Raw genomic sequence first — 23,627 nt, forward strand, 5'->3', positions numbered from 1 at the left:
AAATAGGCATCAACCTTTTAAGTGACATGGCCCAGTATTTTTAACTGAACCAAAAATGTTGTGATAATAATAATAATAATATGGACATATTTGTTGGCTGGTATTGAGTATTTTGAAATGCAAATCATAAAAGCAAAAACCTCAGAACCACTGACATTAAAGGAGACACCAATAGAGCACATGTGATTCTAACTTGTTAGTGAAATTTGTTTGAAGAAAATTGAATTTGAAGTTCATTCAACAATGAATCCCCATGCCAATATGATATAGGTATCTGTACATGAAATCAATCTTCTGTACTTTGGGAGCATAGTTATTCAGATGCACATATTTATATATTTAAAGCATTTAAATATATGCTAGAAATGGGAAAATTCATTAATAAAAAGCCTGGACAGGGAACATACTCAATAAGTAAGAACTATACTTTCATTTAAATTTAATTACTTCATAAGAGACAATATTTTGGTTATATGTAGAGAGACTTCATAGACATTGATGAATGATTGACACATGAAACCATAAATCAGAATAAAGTGTTAGAACGAAACTTCTGAAACGTTGCCAACATTGGATGTAGCTGGTTCGAGAGAACTATAGTAGTGGCAAAAGTAATTCTAGATGTCGGCTAACTGGGGATTGTTTAAGGTACCACTATTTGTTCACTGTTTCTTTCCCATTGATGGTTAACGGACTATTAGTGCCCCAACATGGTCCAAAACACAACTCCTTAGAAATCATTGTAAAATGTTTTGCCAGAGGCAGCTGGGTAGTACAGTAAATAGAGATCACCAGCCCTAGAATCGGGAGGACCTATGTTCAAATCCAGCTTCAGATACTTGACACTTATTAGCTGTGTGACCCTGGGCAAGTCACTGAACCCCAATTGCCTCCCCCTAAAATAAATATATAAATAAAAGTTTTGCCAGAGGGAGGTATTTAGGAACCAGCCCCTTAGGGTTAGAGGGAAGGAAGAGCAGACTGACTCAACTAAGGGACACAAGGAGCAAATGTGGACCAGGGCTCTAATTCCAGGTCTGGATTCTTTCTAAAATGTCTTCAGAGGCTCTGATCAGGTTGGAGGTGCTCTAGACAAAGATTACCAATCACTTAACAGTAATAGTAAAATATCATTTTAAAGTCCAAACATGAAAATGAGATTAAATTAAATTAGACAATTCCCTAACAGTACCTATTGTTTCACATTCACACAAAAATCAGAACTCCTTCCCTGAGATAACTAAGGGACTATGAATTTCTGGTACTCTCCTAGTTTGCTCCCTAAATATGCCACATCTTATCCTTAACAGGAAAGAAAGATAAATAATCCCCAAAAACCTCTGGGATGAATCCCAAGGTTTCTAGTTAACAGGGAAAGAACTCTCTGGTCACTCAGGAAAAAGAAGGTTGCTCACCCTTTTTAGGGAAAATGAGACTCCAGGCATCCTACCCAGCCCTCCCTACCACCATATGGAAAAGCTGGTCTGCAGACAGAGGAGACCACCCTCATCTTAAGACTCAAATCCTTTCTGAAATAATTCATGGTGACATGCCTTTCTAATGGAGCTACCCACCTACCCTAATGCCCTATTTGGGGCATTGTGAGAGGCACTGATAAAGGTCGAGCTTAATTTTTCATTATCTAGATCTTACTGATGGTGCTTTTTATTCCTCCTTCTTTTGAAGAAGTGACTACTTGGTTCATATGAACTTCTGGCATAAAAAGAGAAGAGAAGAGAAGAAAAGAGAAGAGAGAGAAGAGAGAGAGAGAGAGAGAGAGAGAGAGAGAGAGAGAGAGTGTGTGTGTGTGTGTGTGTGTGTGTGTGTGTTTAATCCTGGCTGTCCACTAGGAATAGGAGATGTAGGGTTTTGTTGTTGGTTTTGATCCTGGCTACAGGCTAGAATGGGTGATGCTGAACTCTACATAAGGTTTAAATGGGAGATGCAGTTTTTTTGTTGTTCTGTTGTTTTTCATTCTGGCCACTTACTGGTATAGGTGATACAGAACTCTATAAAAGGTTTAAATTTTTATCCATTCCAGTTTTACAAACTTATGTTTTTGTGAATTCAACAGACATTTGGATATCTCTTTGCTGCTGCTAAGGTTTACAAACTTTCCATCAAACTGTATTTTTCTTATACCTCCCTCCCCACCTGCCTTTCCGAGGGCTGAGAAAGAAATATCTGATCATACCCATCCTTCTTGTAAAACTCCAACATCATATTATCAGTAGCCACACTGAGGGGCCGCCGGGCTGGCTCAGGCTGTCGCTGATCAGGAGGGTCCATATCAGGAGATGGCACTGAGCTGTAATTTGCATTGTGGTTCACATGTATAGGGCTCCCGTAATTACCTGTGACATTGAACTCTATCTCTGCCAGGGAAGAAAGAATGGGTGTGTAAAGCCTCATGTCTTATCACTACCCCTCCCCGCTCCCATATGAGGGCAAGCGATATCTCCTCCTCTTGCTTTCCCACATAGAAAGGTCCATCTCACCCATTCCCCATGCCACTAACTTTAGCCTGGCAATTCCTTTTTTTATAAGAATTTACTTACCAACTCTTCCCAGAGCCCACACAGCCACAATTTTCCATCTTTCCATTCCCACTTTGTTATTCACATTTTTGAACAAAATCCCTACCCCATCCTCTTCCCAGTTTCCGTTCTTTGCCATCAATATAGCTCTCAGAATAATCAATAACTCATCTCTCAGATGGTGACACACAAAGCAGAAATAATATGAATTAATTTTTTTCAATCTTAGATTAGTATGAGACTAGTTTTCATAGGCGGTTAGAATATAGAGCTAGCAAGCTCAGAGTCTGATACCCACATGAACCACTCCTAACATTAGCAATAGCTATCTTATGAGAAGAAAATCACGATTACAAAGTAATGTCACTAACTTGGCAACAAGAAAAGGATGTAGAACTATTATAAGTCCAATTATCTCGGTTCAAGCTAAGAATCAAGCCAATAAGTATTAAGTGCCTACTGTATGCACAGGCACAGTGCTAGATACTAGGGATACAAAAATCAGTGAAATTACTTTCTCTTGTGGAAAACAATATGTACATATATAAATAAATACCAAATATATACAAATTAAATACAAGGTAATTTTTGGTGGGGTGTAGGAAGGCCCTAGTATCTTATTAAAACAAGATTCACTAGGAAGTGCTTCCCTAAAAGAAGCTAAGGATTCTAAAAGATAGAAGTGAAGAGGAGATATATTATAAGCATTATGGGACAGCCTATGTATGATGATGGAACTTTAATAAGGCAAAGATCATAGATTCAATCTCTGTAAATGCAATGTAGTGAAGCAGAAAATACACCAGATTTAAGAAATCAGAGATTTGGTTCCTGTCCTCCTACTATGTGACCTTAGCAAAGTCACTTTCCTTCTTTGGTCCTTAGTTTTCTCATCTGTTAATGAAATGATAGGGTTGTATTAAATCATATCTAAGAGTCCCTTCTAGCTCTAAATACTACGATCTTACACTTATTTGGATGATGATGCTATTTATTGCCCAAAACATTTCTAGAACTTCTCTTTGAGAGTTTCGGAAAAAGTCTGTATAGCTAATTTATGAGACAGCTAAGGAAACCAGTCTCTTATTTATATGTGCTGGCTGCCAAGGGAATAGGATTACAGAGTTTAGATAAATTACCGAAATATATCACTACTGGGAAAACAACATTATATGTTAGTGTTCATCACATATACATACATGCACATACACATATACATATACACACATATATATATGTATGTATACATATATGGAAATAAAACAATAATAGAGACTTCAAAAATACTAAGTTGCCACTTCATCTCTTTGGACCTCATTTGCTTCATTTATGAAATGAGCAGGTTCTGATCTTTAAAGATCCATTTCAGTTCTACTGACCTATGTTTATATGAATTCAACATTCACCAGACATTTATTGAATGTCTACTCTTTGCCACCTGAATCAAGATGCTGGCAGTAAATCACTGAATGACTTATTACACTAGAAGGCAAGAGACTTTTGCTTTCTAGTGTAACAATGACTTGGAGTAAAAATTCCCTCTGGTAAAAATTCTGCTTATGGTGCCAATATGTATTATGGGTACGACCTTTCTGATGTACCTGAAAGTGAGCATGGTATAGAAAATGCTTGAGGCAGCAATGCATCATTTTCAATGTCCTTGGAGCTGGTGATCCTTATGTCCTAGACTTCTTATTTCCTACTGGTGCCCACCAGACACTAGTCCTCACAAGCTAAAATCACCCACTACATACCCCCAGGGAAGAACCAATCAGCATGTTGGATGATAGGCTCAATGATCCCAACGATCTGCAGAGAAACTGTGGTCATCATCTCAGTAATATTCCTGAAACATATAACAGAAGGTCATGGACAGAGGAAGGCAGAGATGTCTTGGGAACTCCAAGAAGCATTACTTATGCCAAAGGCATTTGGAATCTTTGGTCAAGATTATGTCTGAGAAGACAAAGTGTTAGGAAGAGCCGTGCAAAAGTTTTCTATATAATTTGCTAGGTCTTTGCCCCTGCCATGGAGACTTACTACAGTCTTGATACCCATGCTAACTTAGCACTTATCCATATTTTATCTCCAGGCTCATCCTGAGCTGAGGATGTCAACAGGGGTGGGAGAGATAGAGAAGGGAAGTACTTTAGTAGCATATGGTATCCCCTTCTTGTGACCAAAATAATATTCCACAGAGCCAGCATGAGAGGGCTGCAAAGGCTTGAAATATGAACACTACTGGCAATTGCTTTACATTCCCATTATTCCTCTCCTGCTAACATCACTCACAACTCCTTGTGCTTTACTCACCCATCTGCTTGTGGCCACAACAAGTTGGGTCCTAGTACAATAGCCATGTTACTGGGGGTCATCTTGTTTGTGTCTTGAAATTCTGACAATTTAGCTAAAAATTTGATCAAGTATCTGAAAGGAAATCAAAAAGGATTGGTTGAAAAAGTGTTAAATGCTTGGATAGGAATTTTGTTTTGTGCAGCTCAACTAAACAAGAACTCATATATACTTGCTTTGATACAGATATCCTAGAGAAGTCAGTCGTAACATTTTATTTTGCAACATAAGGACATTATGAGGAAAATGCTTTGTAAACCCTAAAACACTATGTAAATGTGAATAATCATCATTGTCCTCATGTCCTTGGACTAAGTCATTCCTGCCATATTCTTTTGCCATGCTCAGATCTCAGTAAGATGCCTACATCTGTTTTAAATAAATACCACCTCAACAAATTCATCATTATTCCCCAAAATCCATTCATGACATCTTATCACATCATAGAAAACCCATTTTCTGGTATCTTCCCTTTTCCCCAACAGAGAAATATGTATTCTATGTATTCTATTTCCATACATGGAAAGAGGAAGAGATAAACCCATGCATAGAAAAGTATCTTCTGAAACTAATATTTCTTTTCCCTGTGGCAAGCTTAATAGGTTTAGGAGTCTGATATATCAAAGAGGACTTGAGATAAATAAATATTTGATGCTCCTAATTTTTGCATAATAAATTATAAACACTTGGTGGGGGAGGGAGAAATAGTGGCTGGGAAAAGATATTAAAAAAAATTTGCATTGGCAGTTTGCTTCATCCATTATTAAAAATTACTGTTAAACCAACTGAAAACCATCTTACATAATTATGCTGACAATCAATGTTAAACACAGCAATACAACACACAAATGCATCTGTACACATGATGATACTGATACCGCAGAAAGAACAAAAAAATAGAACACTGTTTAACCATACAGCAAACAGATCAGAAGACATCCCTGAAGACCATGGAGTGGATGGGGGAGTACCAGATAAGACGAAGAGTTTCAATAGTGTCAGTAAGGAACTCTTGTGAAAACACAGAATCTGTAAATAAGTGACTTGACATGTTAACATGCAGAATAAAGGACATAGGGACTGAATTCCAAAAAGTAGAATCAAGAACTCAATGAGAGACATACCTTATGAAAAGTGAGAGTCTCACTAAGGCCACTATCATTGGTTGTCCTCAACTTTTACCCTTGAATAATGACTCTACTACTAATACCCAGGAAGGAAGATCCTGATAAAGGAGCTCTCAACTTTTCACAGTGTTATTACCTATTCTCACAATATCCATGGAAAGTAAGAATGACGGTCAGGGAAAGACTGTAGCTCACTCTTCTCTTTAGGAGAAATGTGCTAAGGCAAATGTAAATAAATCTAGGCAATTTAAAAAAGGGTAGTGGAAATTGGAGATAATGTTGATATTTAACAGAGGCCTGTTTTAAATGTCTATATTCATTGACAACTGGTTTTCAAGTAAACTCCTGAGCTAAAGAACAGAAGTTTTTTTTTGTTTGTTTCTTGAAAAGACAAAGTTCTTAGACCAAAGGTCATACTCAGAAAAACAAAGGGAAAGGACAAGTCATATATACTTGCTAGACTGTATGCTTCTGCCAAGTACAAAAACAGCAAAGTTCAGCAAATTTCTGCTGATGAAGTCACTTGAGTATTCAGGTACACTGTAGTGAGTCAAGGGGTTCTTGGTAAAGATAAAGAGGTTCTCCTTGTCAATGGTATCTTGAAGTGGTTGTTCACAGTGACAGCCCCTGAGTTAGTTAGGAGGGACTTATTGGAAATAACTAATGTTAAAACTAAGTATACGACAGACATCGATAAATGCCTGTCCATGATAATGAGTGCTTGCAATGATAAATGAATGCTAAATGCCTATGAGATTACTAATAGAGAGAAACTGTTGGTCACCTGGATACTGGGTCACAGAAATAGGAGTCCATTCAGCTTATAATTTCTGTGGAAGACCAGAGACAAGAAAATGAACATCGTCCAGACACTTTCCATTTCTACTTACCTGATGTTGTTATGATTGGCCTTGGGAAGTTTTTCACATGTATTCCACAGGGCCTGAAGCATCTTATCTTGATCCTGGATGCTGGAAGATTAAGATAAAAAGTTGTTGGCTAAGAGTAAATGAAATCTACCAATGTAACTGACAATGGGATTTAGTTTCATTAAGCAGTCCTTGAACTCCATTCCTCAATGGCCATTCAATGCCATTGACTTTTACCAGCCAGGTGGATTCCTAGTTCTCTAACAGTAGCCCCTTCTCTGACTGGCTTTGTAGCTGTGGCCCTCCCAACCACACATAACTATAGTGGCCCCTTCAACTTCTTGCTAAAGTTAAGAGCTCTCCCACTCTCACTTCTGAGTCATGCTCAAAGTTTTATCCTCTTTCTTGTAGAAGCTCTATATTCCCCAAATCCCACACATCTATAATATATACTTCTGTTACAAATGTGATTGGTTTTTCTTTCCATTTCTTCAAACCTATAACATCTAATTTCACTAGTTGCTTCTATTACGGAGCAGCATCACACAGCATCCCAGAGTTGGAAGAGACCTTAAAATCTACCTAATTCAATCTGTATTTCCAATTTGTATCTCCAATTTGTACCCTCTCTAAAAATATTCTTGACAATTAATCATCTACTCTTTTCTTGAAGACTGATGGTAACCTGCTGCCTTTCGAAGTGTCCCATTCTGCTTTGGGGTAGCTTTAATTATTGGACAGTGTTTTCTTCCATGAAGCTGATATCTGCCTTCCTGCATTTTTGACCCATTATTCCTAGTTCTACCCAGTGGGACCAGGCAGCACAAGACTAATCTCTTATCAACATGACAACATTTCAAATACCTGTAGAGAGCTATCACATCCCTAAGTCTCCCCCATCTAGGCTAAACATTTGCTAAAACAAGTAAGAATAGGGGACAGGTGAGAGAGGTGGTACCAGTGGGGACAGTAGAACTACTGCTGATATAAGACCAAGCAATTTTTACATCATTTTTAATTGACAAATGAGAACTTCAGTTATGTATTAGTCTTCCACACCCATTTTTATGTTTGCACCTCATAAATAGCACTAAAGACTTTTGCTTTTATCTCTTTAAAATCATATAATATTAGCTTTTCCAATGGGAGTAGATGACCTCAGAGTCAAAAAGACCTACACCAAGTCCAACATGTTTAGCCTATAACAGATATTGCCTGTGTGTCCCTAGGCAAAACATTTAATCTCTCATTGCTCCTATCTATAAAACCATTATATTTACAAAACCATTAGTTCAGTTTTGTAAAATTAAATTTCACTTTTAATGAACAAAAATATATTTTGTCTCCTATTGAAAAAGTGTCCCCCTATTTAAAAAAAAAAGAAAATCATAAACGAAACTAGGTAAAAAATGCATTAATCAAGAAAAAAATTCCACATTGGCCATGTTAAAAAAAATACCTCATCACTTCTTTGTTAGGGATGGAGGAGGGTGATAGCATGCATTATCATTGGTCCTCTGGAATCATGGTTAGTCATTACTGATGTAAATTAAGGCTTTCAAAATTGCTTACATTTCACAGTATTGTTGAGTTAATTGTTTTCCTTGACCTGTTCACTTCATATTCATTAGTTCCCAGGTTTCCTAGAAAACTCACTTTGTAATTTCTTATGACACAATAATATTCCATTACATTAATATTACATAATTTGTTCAGCCATTCCCCAATTGTTAGGTACTCCCTTAGTTTTCAGGTCTTTGTCACCACAAAAAAGCAGATACAAATAGTTTGGGACAAATCAGTCTTTTTCCTCTTTCTTTGACCTCTTGGGGGTTAAGGCCAAACAGGAGTATTAGAGTCAAATGATATGCACAGTTTAGTAATGTTGGGGACATACTTTCTATTGTTTTCCAGAATGGCTATACCAATTCACAGTTCTACTAACAGTAGATTAATGTACCTGTTTTTCTGCAGCCCCTCCGACATTTGTCATTTTCCTTTTTAGTCAGTTCTGCCAATGTGATGAGTATGACGTGGAACTTTGGAGTTGCTTTCATTTTCATTTCTCTAGTTATTAGTGATTTGGAGAATTTTTCATATGATTGTTGAATGCTTGGATTTCTTCCTTTGAATACTGCCTATTCATTTCCTTTGATATCACATCTCCCAAGTTCTACTGGGGAATAGCTCTTCTTCAAACCAATCTGAATTAGCTCCTTATATATCTTAGAAATGAGATTCTTAACAGAAAAACTTGATGTAAAGAATTTTTTCCCTGTTACCCTTCTAATTTGTGTCTGTTTGTTTTTTCTTTTTAGGCAATTGGGGTTAAGTGACTTGCCCAGGGTCACATAGCTAGTAAGTGTCAAGTATCTGAGTCCAAATTTGAACTTAGGTCCTTCTGACTCCAAGGCCAGAACTCTATCTACTGCACCACTTAGCTGCCCCTCCTCTATAGCTCTAAAAGATATTTTCCTCCTTGTTCCTCTAGTTGTTTACAATGTGAAATTTTATATCTAAGTCATATATCCATTTGGATCTCATGTGGTTAGAGATGTTTAGACTATATCTAGTTATCAGTCAGAATGCTTCTCAGGTTTCCCAGAAGTTATTGTCAAATAGTGAGCTTTTATAACAATGGCACAAGTCTTTTGGTTTATCAAACACTAGGCTACTTGGTTAATCTGTTCTGCTGATCAATCTTTCTGTTTCTTAGTCCTAAATGCTTTTGATGATTTTGTAGTACACTTTGAGCTCTGACACTGCTAGGTCCCGATCCCCATCTACCTCCTTTGTTTTTCATTATTTCCATTGAGATCCTTGACCTTTTTCCTTCAAGATGAATTTCATTATTTTTTTCTTTTTCTACAAACTAAATCTGTAGTAGTTTAATTGGTATGGCACTAAATAAGTAAACTAATTTAGGTAGTTTTTCATTTTAATATTATTGACTCAGCCTTACAGTGGACAATTTAAATTTCTCTAATTATTTAGGTATATATTTCCATAAAGCATTTTATAGTTGTATAGGACACACAGTTACATAATCCCCTTGTGTGAATTAATAGGTAGACTCTAAAGTATTTTATATATTCTGTAGCTATTTTGAGTGTATTTTCTCTACTTTTCTTTCTGAGCTTTATTGATAAAATACAATAATTTATTTTGTAGCTTATGATTTATGTAGATTTTTAATATATTCTGCAACTTTTCTGAAGTCATTGTTTCAAAATTATTTTTAGTTCACTTTCTCCAGTTCTCGAAATACGCCTTCATATCATCTACAAAAAGCCATAATTTTGTTTCTTATTTTCCTATGCTTAGTCCTTTAATTTCATTTTCCTAGTTTTATTATTTTAGCTAGTATTCTAGCACTCTAACAAAGAGAGGTGATGATAATGAATAGCTGTATGTTAACCTCAATCTTATTGGAAAGGCAATCAGTTTACCTTCATTTAACAAAAGCTGAATCTTTGTTTTAAATATGTATTAATTACAATGTTAAGGAAAAATCCATGTTTTTCAAAGTTTTCTAGTGTTTTTAACAATTTTTTTTGTTGAAAGCTTTTTCCTGTAACTATTAACATACTAATCATATAATTGCTGTTGTTTTTTGTAATTACATGACCATTTTTGTTTATAGTTTTCCTAATACTAGACCATGCATAAACATTCCTACTATAAATGTAAACTGGTCATAGTATATAATCTTTGTGATATATTGCTGCATTCTTTGGATATTTTATTTATTTATTTGCATTCAATGTTCATTAGGAGTAGTGGTCTATAGTTTTCTTTCTGTTTTCACTCTTGCTTAGGTATCAAGGATATATTTGTGTAAAAGAAAGAATTTGGCAGGATCCATTGTTTTCATTAGTTTTGTAGTTTTTATGAATATTTCTTTGATTGTTTAAAAAGATTCAATCTAATCTCAGGGTTTTTTCTTTGGTAGATCATTTATGTCTTGTTCAGTTTCTCTCTCCTCATCCCCACCAAAATTAGCTTGTTTAAATTCTTTATTTATTGTTCTATTAACCTGTGTTTTATATTTCTGTAAACATTCATCCAAGTTGTAAATTTATTATCATATACTTGGGCAAAATAATTTCTAATAATATCATTTTTTCCTCTTCATTTGTGGTAAATAAGATTTTTATTTAAGCTACTAGTTTCCTCTTTTAAAAAATCTAATGAATTATCTATTTTATTTTTACTTTAAAAAACTACTAGTTTTAGTTATTAATTCATTGTTTTGCTTTCAATTTTGTTATCTTCTTTGATTTTTCCAACTTATATTTTGGTATTTAATGGGGATTTTTAAAAAATTGGGGTTTCTAGGGGTTTCTTTTGTTCCATGCTCAATTAATTTGATATATTGTTTCTCTCTTTTAGTGATGATGATGTTTAGAGACATAAAATTACCCTTAAGAATTGCCTTGACTGTGTGAAACAAAAATTTTGGTATGCTGTCTCATTGTTGTGATTATTGCTAATAAAATTATCTATATTTTGTTACTTATTTTTTTACACACAAATTCTTTGGGATTATTATTTAGTCTCCAACCAATTTTAATACTTTATTGAATAGGATTTTGTTATATTGAGTGTAGTAATTGAGTACAATTTCTGTTTTTCTGAATTTTTTACTTTATAATGCCCCAATACACTTTTTTAAAGGTGCAAGGCACAGCTGAGATTTTTCCATACTCTTTTCTATTCTCATTCAATAATCATCAGAGACCTATCAAATCTAACTTTTTAAAAATTCTATTTATTAACTTCTTTATTGTTTATTTTTTGCTAGAATTGTCTAGGTCTGAAAGGGATACATTAAGGTCATTCATTATTATAATGTTTTTATCTACTTCTCAATCTCTTTAGATTTTCCATTAAAGATTTAGATGCTATGCCATTTTAGTGCATATGTATATATAAAACATTGAAATTAATTCATTGTCTACAGTATTTTTCAGCAAAATAAAGTTTCCTGTTTTTCTCTTATAATAAAGTCTATTTTTCCTATTACTTTGAAATCATGATTGTTACTCTTGCTTTTTTGAGTTCAGGTGAAGTAAAGAGATTTTGGTCCCTTCTTCTAAATCTGTATGTATCATTTGTGTTTCTAGCAAACAACACATTGTTGGACTCTTGTTTTTAATCAATCCTGCTACCAATGGGGTATGGGCCTAAGCCGAGACCTTTGCTCCTTGCCCCCAAAAGAATTTGGGTGCCTTTTGTCTATGGGCCCCAGAAAAACCTTAAACTCACTCTGGTCTCAAACTGTTACCTGAGGCTATATTCCACTCAATGGCTTTTCCTTATTGACTTTCCCTAATCTCCCTTTGAAAACTTAATGAAGATCCAGACCCCATTCAAACCTCTTCCTTCCAGTTCCCTTCATTAGCTATTCCCATTGTCTATTCAATCTCCCAGATAGTCCCATTGGAATTCTCCCTAAACTCAGGCGAGCTTCAGGATCTTTCTCCCAGCCCCTCCTCAGAACACCCAAAATTATTTGAGTGTATATAAGATCCACCCTGGACCCCAATTAAACACTGAGATTTCCTCATGCTTGCTCATTGTTACAGGAGTCACTAATTTTCAGATTCCTTAAGAGTATGGCCTGCATGGCCCATCCCCAATAAAACTCTGTCTCTGGCTAAAAAAAGATTTGGGTCAAATTCTTTTGGGCAGGACCCGTGTATCATGATCTCAGGGTCTCAGCACCCCTAAACCTCTAGACCTCATCATTTGAGGAATAACTGTGTTGGGGTGCTTGGGTGCTTGTACTTGGGCCCCAATTTCTCCCTAGCCTCAGAAACACTGTCCCTTGATAATCATTTAAGATCAATTGAGCCCCAATAAGGGTCAAAAACCTAAACTAATCTTTTTCTCTCTGAGTGAACTAAAAACACCCCTTCCTGTGTCAGCAAATTCCAGGACCAGATAGAGCTGATCAGCATTCTTCCTGTTTGTTATCACTGGGCCCAGGATGTCTGGAACCAGATACTCTCTTGAATAATGGGACTTTTCTTGAGTTTCAATTGAGAACTGACCACTCCTTAACCACTCCCTAATCCCACCCTGAACCCCCTAGTTAGCAGATTTGGCACATGTTTTATTGTATTTTATCCTATATAAACTTTAACTGTACCTCTCTAAGGTTGCAGGATCCTTTAAGAATCCTTGCCCGCTGAAAAGCGTAACAATAAACTTTGCCATCTTGGCTTAAAGACTGCCTGAGTCTGTGAATTCATTGCAGACTACCCGTCCGGTATTCCAGTCTTTGAGGGGTCACAACCTCTCAACCTCTTAGCCCGTAACAACTGTACTGGGAATAACTTATCAAATCCCAAATTCTTCTCCAGCCACGACTGGAAGGTATATAAGCCTCCTCCTCTCCCCAATCCCTTTTTTGTCTTGTGGCTGGGAGGGGGATTTCCACACACCTAGTTAGACTTGGAAGTGTTTTGGGGCCTGACATCTCTGGTCCTGCTAGGTCAGACAGCTACAAGACTGTCCCAAACTCAGCCTGATGCTCTCAGGCTCTCTTGGTCCAGTGGTTCTGTTTGAGTACACGGACCTGGGCATACCTTCCTTAGCATAGAAGATGGACTCCCTATTAGGAAGTGTAGGCTCAATCCTCTCAATTCTCTTGGTGCTAGGGAACTGGGAAAACTTGAGGTATTTTTTTTTCTTTCTTTTAAGTTTTTGTGTTTTTTTTAATTGGCTTTTTTGTTTTGTTGTTTCCTGAGGTTTATTTCAAGCTCCCATGCCCACAATGGGTCAATCTTCTTCAGTTCCCAAGAATTTGCCTTTGGGCTCTTTTTTACAAAATTGGAAAAATTTTAGCTTCTCTAAAGAATTTAAAAAGAAAAAGCTGGTGTATTTTTGCAACACCACTTGGCCTTAGTATCATCTGGAAAATTTCAAGGAATGGCCCCTTTTTGGGTCATTATAGCACAAAACCCTCTCAGAATTAGAAAGATATTGTAGCAGAGGAAGAAAATGGGTGGAGATTTCCTACTTAAAGGCTTTTGTTAAGCTTTCTTGTGATCTTGTGATCCACACTAGAGCTGTCCCACTAATGGGGAATGTGGATCAAATGGACTTTTTGGATGATCCTCTTCTTATAGTTCCTAGGGTTATGTTACTCCACCTCTTCCCGGCCTCCATCAGCACCACCTCCTCAGCACTATCTCCACCTCATTCCCTTTGGTTTCCCTAGGCCCCTCCTTTTGCTCCCCATCCTTCCTCAACCCTTCTTTCTGCTCCCCATTCTCCTTGACCCCTCCTGCAGCTCCTCATTCTCCCCTGGCCTCCCTTGTTTCCCATACCCCCTCCTCCTTGTCCAGCTCTTCTTTCCCTTAGTTTCTCTTCCCTTTTCCTCTGGCTCAAGCTTTTTTATGTTCTGCCTCTTTCACCTTCCATGTCTCCTATCCTGCATTTCCTCCCCAGGCCCCTGCTCTGGAGGTGACTTCTATTCAGGCCTTGACCAAGGGCCTCGCCCTGGCCTCTACTTCTGAGAAGACCCCTGCTCAAGCTCTGGGCAAGGGTCTCTGCTCGGCATCTCATCCCTTGACCCCTCCCCCTCCTCTGGTTCCAGCAAATCTTTCCCCTTGCCAGCCAGATTCCTCAGCCTTGCCAGTTCAGCTGGCACTCCCCAGTCCCTCGCTCACAAGAAGTGGAACTTCCCATCTCCCTCCCCATAATCCCCTGCTCCCTGCAGCACCTTCAGGGCTTTTTCCTTTAAGGGAAGTACCTGTCTCTCCTGATGGGACACTTAGGGTGCATGTTCCATTCTCCATTTCAGACCTCAACCAGATTAAAGAAAGGCTGAGTCGATACTCTGAAGATCCCACTAAGTTTACTGAGGGCTTCAGGGATGTGTCCCTACAATCCCAGCTTTCTTGGGGTGATTTGCATGTCCTCTTCTCCACCAGTTGTACCACTGAGGAGAAGGACAGAATCTGGGAACAATTCCAAAAATTTGGGGATTGTTTTACTAGCAGTGGCCCCACAAAATATCCCCCAGGAACAGCTGCTGTTCCCACTAGTGATCCAGGATGGGATTATCAGAAGAGTGAGGATAGGGGAAAGAGAGACTACATGATAATTTGCCTGTTAGAAGGCCTGAAAATGTCATTTCGAAAGCAAGTAAACTTTTAGAAGTCTGAGGGAATTACTTAGGGAGAAAAGGAAAACCCTACCCTTTTCCAAAATAGGCTAGTAGAAGCCATTAAAAAGTATACAAATTTGGATCCTGACTCTACAGAAGGGGCAGCAGTCCTTAGCATGTATTTCATTAATCAATCTCTCCCAGATATTAAGAGGAAACTGCAGAAATTGGCAATGGGACTCCAAACACCTTAGGTCTAGTTATTTGAAGAAGGCGTTTGGAGTCTTTAACAACAGAGACCTAGTTGCAGCAGAGGAGAAAGAACTCAGGGAGAGGGCTAGTGACAAAGAATGCTCAATTCCTGGCTGCTGCTGTGGTCAGGAAAAGACCCAGGGGCGCCCCTGGCAACTTTGGCAGTGGGGAAACCTGCTTTCGATGCCACCAGGAGGCTCACTGGTCCAAGGAGTGCCCCTCCAGGGAGCCCCCTTGGAGGAAGCCCTTGGTACTGACACCTCCAGGACCTTGCCTATGATGTGACTAGGAGGGACATTGGAGGAAAGATTGTCCTCGAGGTAGGAGAAGTACCCTGTACTCTGTCCTCCAGTCTTCTCAAGACTGAGAAGGACAGTGGAGCCTGGGTCCTAGCAACACTCCCACTTTCTCCATCTCTCTTGCCAAGCCCTGGGCAGAAATTGAGGCCGAAGGTAAGGTTACCCACTCTATCATGGCTATGTTCTTTGTTTTAACCAATTACTGTGGCTCGACTTGCCTTATCAATCATGGGCATCGAAAAGAAAACTAAAGGATGTCTCCAGACATCCTGGCTAGAATTTTTTCTCAAGGACCTGGCCTTAAACCCAAATCACTCTGGCTGTCATTGATTGGCCAACAGTAAGTCCCAGGCCACACCCTACTTGGTCATTGTTTGGACCCTGATTGGCTCAGAGTGAATATAAATAGCATTTGTTTCTATTTTGGCCAGAAACCCTAAGTAAGGGTCTTCCCCTTCCAGATTGTTTCTGGTTTTATTTTTATTTTTTGACTAAGTAATAGAGGCCATTCTTTGCCTCTTTTCTTACCTAGCCTTAATCACTAAATGGGTGTTGCCTCAGTCAAACTGAGACCTGTTAAAGACCTTAGCTTAAAAAGGTCAAGGTCTCCCACTGGATCCAGGGCCATTGCCAGTCATCCTGATCTATATCTTGCCCCTGGACCAGATGGCTCTGGAGGAGAAAGTAAGGCTGGTGACTTTGCACAGCCCTCCCTCACTTAAATCCAATTCACTTGCATATCATGGCATCACCTGCCTGATGTCATGGTCCTCTTCAAGAAGGAAGGACAAACAACAACAACAACTTTGACCAGGAAGCTCTAGATTTGGCCTACAACATTCCTGGAAGGTTCCATTTTGGGGTTTCTTTCAGGAGATGATTGGTGGATTCTTCTCTTTCTCCTATAAAAGTCCCCCCAAAGGACTTTGGTTCTAATATGTCTGGCCAGTTTTCTTTCACAAGATGACATCCAGCCTCATTTCTTGGATCTGTCTTTCAGGTAGTCTAATGATGCTTAAATTAGGTCTCCTCGATCCATTTTTTGGGTCAGCTATTTTTGATATGAAATACATTACTTTTCCTTTGATTTTTTTTGAGTTTTGGATTTTGTTTTAATAGTTCTTGCTCTCTTATGGAGTCATTAACTTTGGTTTATTCTAATTTTCAGGGAGTTAGTTACTTAGGTTTGGTTTTATACCTCTTGTAGCAAGCTGTTAGTTCTCCAAGTCTTTCTTCCCAGTGTTTCTTTTCCAATTCTTTCCCAATTTAGCCTTTAGCCTTTAGCCTTCTCATTTCCTCCTCTCCTGTTGGCCCTGTTCCAGACTTTCATGCCTCCTTTACATCTGGCTCATCCTGTAACTTTCCTCAGGTTTTAGAGCCTCCTTACTCTGCAAAAATCTACTGACCCAAGGATCTACTCAACATGGAATATCCCTCCACAAGCCTGCTCCTCTTCTCCTATTGGTGAGTTCCTCCAGGAGTCTTCATTTTGTAGATGGGCTGGGCCTGGCCTACCTTCATCCTCCACTTTGCCCTGTTCCTGCCTTCCTCTGGAATCCAAAACTATACCCCTATAGTTTTCTTTTGTGAGTTGTCTCCCCCCCCCCACATTAGAAGGTAAATATTTCTTTTTGCTTGCATTTTTTTCCTCCAGTGCCCAGCATAGTGCCTGATACATAATAAGTGCTTAATAAATTATTATTTCCTTCCATTTTATTTGTATAATTTTTTAACCCTTTTTGTGTCTTGTCTATCATGATAACTCTTTATCTTTTTTGGTTTAGTCATTCTTTTAGCCTTACTTCCTAAATTGGGACTTTGTGTTAGGACTCTGGTCCTATAGGCAGGACTTGTGGAAGGATTGTTGTGGCTTTGCATGATCCTGGCCTTTCTTATCTAGCATCTTGCCACTACATTCTTTGGTTGAGAGCTGTGCTCTTCAATGATCATATGGGCAGCTTGAGTTTTCAGAGGGTTCTATGGGGTCAAATCAAGGGTACAGTCTGATCACAACCCTTCTGGGTTTTCTAGCTCCAAAATCCTGTTTGTGTTTAGGCAACAGAGCTGCAGACTTCTCCTTGGTGGTGCTCCAGAAAACACTAGTTGGTCCTAGACCTTGTCAGCTAGCTGAAAGGTTCAGCAGTTCCAGAGAGCATGTGCTGCTAACCTATCCCTGTCCTGGGATATGGGAATTAAATCCCCAATTTCTTTGAGGGTGCTGCTGTTCCAGCCCTATTCTGGACCCAGAGATGAGTTTTATAGCCCACTCTCACAGACCATGCACTGTTAGCTTGGCTGTGATCAGAGTTGTGGGTGCTGAGTCTTAAATCAAGCCCTTCTGTGACATCCCTATGCTACTATCCTGGGCCTAACACTGAGCCTGCCATCCACTTTGGATGCCAGCACTGTGCTGCTGGCCTAGTCACTGCAATCTGTTCTGGGAAACCCTGTACTTCTGCCTCTTTTGGGGTCAGAGGCTGAGTCCATGACTCTGACACTTTTGGGAGACTCCAAATAGCTGACCCAGGCCCAGGTTGAGTCAACAATCCCAGCCCAACATTGTTCCACATTTCCTGCCCTGGTCACTTGCCTATGGATCAAGTTTGTCCTCTTGGACTGGAAATATGCCCCACTGTGATTTTTCCTTAGATCAGTCCTCAGTATTGTGGTCATCTTAGATTTTTCTTGAAGTAGTTGTGGGGGAAGTTGGTCTACATTACTTCTTTCGACTGAGTCATCTTGACTTGTCTCACTATTTTAATACAAGCTAGATTTGTTAGGAGTATGGTAGGAAAGGATTCCTATAGTGGAAGACTGAACTAGTTCAACCTGAATATTGCATGATTACTTAATCATGAGACCAGCAAGATGACAGGTAGGTAGGTAGTACAATAGATAGAGCAGAGGACTGGGAGTCAGGAAAACCTAAGTTCAAATCCTGCCTCAAACACTTACTAGATGTGTCCCTAGGCAAGTCACTTGTCCTCTCTTGCCTCAGTTTCCTCATCTCTAAAATGTACTGAAGATCAAATGAAATGACATATGTAAAACACTTTGTAAACCTTAAAGTACTATATAAATGCAAGGTATTATTTTTATTAAGGAGCTAGCAAGATTTTAGAATAGTGTTGTGACTATGGGAATAAAAAAAAGAACAAACTGATTTCACAGATATTCTGAAAGTGAAATCTAAATGATTAGAAGGAAGTGATAAAGTTTCAAAAATGATTCAAGAGATCTTAAGCCCACTGTCTGGAAGAGTGGTGACAACATTGACAGACACAGAGAATTAGGGAAATAAGGAAACCTAGACTCAATGCTAAAATAGACCTTAAAGATAATCACTTCCATCCCTTCATATTACAGAGCACAAGATAGTACTCTGTGAACTAGGTTAAGCTGAATATAATTTTCATATTATTGTATTTGAGATTTAATGGGCAGTTGGTGATATAGAATTAGAGCTCAGCTAAGAAGCTTAGTCTGGAGATGTAGACTTGGGAGTCATCACTGTGGAAGAGATAGGTAGAGCTATGAGAGTATCTGAACTTTCCCAGCACATAGTATACATAGAATATAGTATAAAGAGAGAAGACCAGAAGGCTAAGGACTGGGCCTTGAGTAACACACATTTTTAGGAGATAGGTGGTCACAGAAGAGCATTTGAAGTAAACAAAGAAAGTACAGTTGGAGAGACAGGTTGAGAAGCAGGCTAATACAGTGTCTGGAAGCTAAAGGAGGAGAGAATTTTAAGAAAGGGAGCTGGTTAAGAATGTCATACCTAGCAGAAAAGTCAAGATGAACAGAGATCATTGCCATTTTGAGTCACTCCCAGGATATGTGAATTTGGCTCTTCCATGAGTATAATATAGAAGATCTAACTCTCTTCCTTACAAGACTAAACAGTGTTGGTTCCTTAGCATTACAGAACAAAAAGGGGAATAGAGTGAGTTTGTATCCAAAAGATACTTAATCAACCTCTTTTCTAGCTCCTAACTTGCTTTGGAGGCTTCTCTCCAATTCTCTCCTTAATTCTCCCTCCACTCCTTCAGACTCAACTCCCTTCTAGTTCTCTTCTCCATTCTATAGGTCTCTTGGATGTGCTCTAGCTCACACTCTAAGGGTCAGAGGGTATCAATAAGTTTTATGGTTATAGAAAACAGATTTGAACAGATATCCTGGGTACAAAGAGGGCTATCTTCCCAAAATCATCATCTGTCTGTCCGTATCATGAGAGTACAAAGTTTGGCTGACAGTCACTATAACTCACACTTTACTTTCCAACTTTCCAAACTTTCAGAATAACATTCTCCTTTAACATAAACTTTCCATGAAAAGAAGTCTGACAGCCTGTGTGGTGTGATATGAAGAGACTTCTTTCAGTTTCTGATCTATGTATTTTTGATCTGCATGTTCTTCTTTTCTCTAAAATAGTATTTTTTAAATATTTTCTTAAATAAATATCATAAACTACTATGTCAGTCTGGTGAAGCCAATTAAACTCTTCTGGGAATAATGTCTATTGCCAGCTGCCATGGCTCAAGACTATAATCTCAGCTAACTGGGACACAGGCTGAGATGGGCAGGTTTCAAGGTCAGGAGTTCTGAGCTACAGTGGAGTATGCCAACTGAGTGTCTACACTAAGTCTGGTATTAGTGTGTTTGACACCCTTGGGGTGATGGGTCACCAGTTTGTCTAAAGTGGGGTAAACAAGCTCTTGTAAGAAATGAAGATCAATGCCAGTAACAAGTAGGCAGGGACTCAGGGGTAGCCCCTGTACTTATAGTATGGGTTGGATAGATAAACCAAGTCTTTAAACAATAATAAAACAGAAATGTTTATTGCTTTCATTAATAATTAAAGGAAATGCTAATTTTTAGTTAGAGGTTAGTGAAAAGAAAGATGCATTTTTTTTCCCATAGCAGTTCACGGATTCCCTAAAATCTGTCTATAGGATACCAGGGGCCCCAGGATAAGAACCTCTGCCTAAAGGAACATGGGTTTGGCCTGACCATCCACATGGAAAAGACATGGTATATAAAGACTAACTACTGACCAGATAATGGTATACAATTAATATACAATAATACACAGTTAATGACAACATATAGAGCTGATCCATCAGTATATATATATACACACACACACACACACATACAGAGAGAGAGAGAGAGAGAGAGCAGACCTTAGGGCCTTGTGTATCAGTAGCTATGGCTTTGGGAGCTCTTAACCCATAGACAGTAAGGAAGGTGGGACAACTGCTCAGAAGGAGATTACAGGGGACCCTTTGCTGATATTGGGAGCAGGATTCTATTGCACTGCCCATACATGGTTTTGGGAGCAGTCCTAGGGCAAGGAGGAGCACTAGCAGGAGTGGGGACTCTGGTTATAGTTTCAAGGAGAAAAAGAGTGCTTCTGGTCACTCATACACAGACCAGAGCACTAGTCAGAAGAGCAGTGGCCACACCTTTCCTTACACCATAATGCCTTGGAAGAACTGAAAACTCACAGAGCCCCAGAACTAACTCTAAAAACACCTGAAGTTTGGGACATGCTCTGTCCCCTCCTCCTTCTCCATCTCCTGGGAGCAGAACCTAATTTTAACATAAAATTAAAAGTCAAGAAATGGGTTGGAAAAATGAGAAAATAACAAAAAAAAGAACCATACCACAGAATGGTGACAGGGAAGATCAAAATATACTCACAAGAAGACAACACAATCAAAGCAGCTACATGGAAAGCCTCAGAGAAAAATGTGAAAAATGTCTCAGGCTCTGGAAGAACTCAAAAAGGATTTTAAAACTCAATAAGAGAGGAGGAGGAAAAAATAGGAAAAGAAATGAGAGTGATACAAGAAAATCATGAAAAAAGTCAACAAGCTAGTAAAACAAGAACAAAAAATCCTGAAGAAAATAATACCTCAAAAAACAGAACAAGCAAAATGGTAAAAGAGGCCCAAAAATCCACTGAAGAGAATTACTTAAAAGGCAGAATTGGCCAAATAGAAAAAGAGGTACAAAAATTTACTGAAGAAAAGAACACCTTAAATAGCAGAACTAGCCAAATGGGAAAAGCTCACTGAAGAAAATAATTCTTTAAAAATTAGAATTAGGCAAGTGGAAGCTAAGGACTCCACAAAACATCAGGAAACCATAAAGCAAAATACAAAGCATGAAAAAAAGAAGAAAATGTGAAATCTTATTGGAAAAACAATTGATATGAAAAATAGATCTAGAAGAGATAATTTTAAAATTATTGGACTGTGAGGCCATGATAAAAAAAAAACGCCTAGACATCATATTTCAAAAAATAAAGAAGGAAAACTACCCTGATATCCTAGAACCAGAGCATAAATTAGAAATTGAAAGAATCACTTCCTAAAGGAAATCCCAAAAGAAAAACTCCAAGGAATATTATAACCAAATACTAGAGCTGTCAGTTCAAGGATAAAATATTGCAAGCATCCATAAAGAAACCAATTTAAATACTGTGAACTACAGTCAGGATCATACAAAATGCAGCTGCTTCAACATTAAATGATTGATGAGCTTGGAATATGATATTTTTAAGGGCAAAGGAGCTAGGATTACAACCAAGAATCACCTACAAAATAACACTGAATATAATTCTTCAAGGGAAAAAATGGAAATTTAGTGAAATTGAGGACTTTCATCCCTGATGAAAAGACCAAAACCGAATAGAAAATTTGGCTTTCAAATATGAGACTCAGAAGACGCATAAAAAAGTAAACAGGAAAGAAGAAATAATAAGGGATTCAGTAAGGTTAAACTGTTTACATTCCTATACAGAAAGATGATACTTGTAACTCCTAAGAACTTTATCATTATTAGGGCAGTCAGAAAGAATACATATAGAAGGCATAGATGTGAGTTGACTATGATGGGATGATATTCACAAAAATAAAATTAAGGGGTGAGAAAGAGGGATGCACTAGGAGAATGGAAAATGGAGAGGCAGAAGGGAGTAAATCATCTTTTATAAAAGAGGCACAAAAGAGATTTTACAGCAGAGGAGAAGATAGGGAGTGATGGATAACACTTGAACCTTACTCTCACTGAAATTGGTTCAAAGAGGGAATAACATGTGCACTCAGTTGTGTATAGAAATCTATCTACCCCACAGGAAGTAGGAGGGGAAGGGCATAAAAGAGGGTGAGGGGCTGACATGAGGGAAAGTAGATTGGGCGAAGAGGTGGGAAGAAGCAAAATACTTTTGAGGAAGGATAGGGCGAAAGGAGAGAGAGAGAGAGAGAGGAGAATAACTGTGGGGGAAAGTAGGATGGAGGGAAATATACAGTTAATAATCATAACTGAGAATGTAAATGGGATGACCTCACCCATAAAATGGAAGCAGATAGCAGAATGCATTAAAAGCTAAAATTCTACAATATGTTGTTTACAAGAAAAACACTTGAAGCACACACACACACACACACACACACACACACACACACACTAAAGGCAAGGGACATGAGTCAAACCTATTGTGCTTCAGCCGAAGTAAAAAAAAAAAAAAAAGCAGGAGTAGCAGTCATGATCTCAGACAAAGCAAAAAGAAAAATAGATTTAAATACAATGAGTAGGGAAACTACATTTTGCTAAAAGGCACCACAAACAATGAAGTAATATCAATACTAAACATTTCTGTACTAAAAGGCATAGCATTCACATTCTTTTTTTTTGTAGTAATGCTTTATTTTCCCCCAATTACATGTAAAAACTTCAAACATTTTTTTAAGTTTTGAATTCCAAATTCTATTCCTCCTTCCCTCTTCTCCCTCCTCCCTGCAATGGTAAGCAATTTCATATAGGTTATTCATGTGTAATCATGTAAAACATTTCCATATTAGTCATTTTGTGCAAGAAGACTCAAACAAAAAAAAAAGAAAAAAGAAAGAATGAAATAAAGTTAAAAAAAAAGTATGCTGCAATTTATATTCAGAAAACATCAGTTATTTCTCTGGAAGCAGATAGCATTTTTCATCATGATTCCTTTGGGATTGATTGTCTTGGATTGTCATTGTATTGCTGAGAATAGCTAAGTCATTCAT

At 38.1% G+C, this 23,627-nt stretch overlaps 1 protein-coding gene across 3 annotated transcripts in view; it reads right to left on the reverse strand.

The window, feature by feature from the left end:
* ARHGAP44 (Rho GTPase activating protein 44) overlaps nt 1–23,627 on the reverse strand; it is a 149,452-nt gene that overhangs the window by 30,333 nt on the left and 95,492 nt on the right. For all 3 annotated transcript variants that reach the window (XM_020965926.2, XM_020965924.2, XM_020965927.2), the window contains exons 13-16: nt 6,907–6,987; nt 4,851–4,964; nt 4,292–4,383; nt 2,195–2,375 (exon numbers count right to left, since the gene is read on the reverse strand). In XM_020965926.2, coding sequence (XP_020821585.1) covers nt 2,195–2,375; nt 4,292–4,383; nt 4,851–4,964; nt 6,907–6,987 — 468 coding nt within the window. The remainder of the gene's footprint in view (nt 1–2,194; nt 2,376–4,291; nt 4,384–4,850; nt 4,965–6,906; nt 6,988–23,627) is intronic.

The sequence above is a fragment of the Phascolarctos cinereus genome, unplaced genomic scaffold, assembly GCF_003287225.1.
Source record: "Phascolarctos cinereus isolate Bilbo 61053 unplaced genomic scaffold, phaCin_HiC Scaffold_5;HRSCAF=322, whole genome shotgun sequence".
In the NCBI taxonomy this organism is placed as follows: Eukaryota; Metazoa; Chordata; class Mammalia; order Diprotodontia; family Phascolarctidae; genus Phascolarctos; species Phascolarctos cinereus.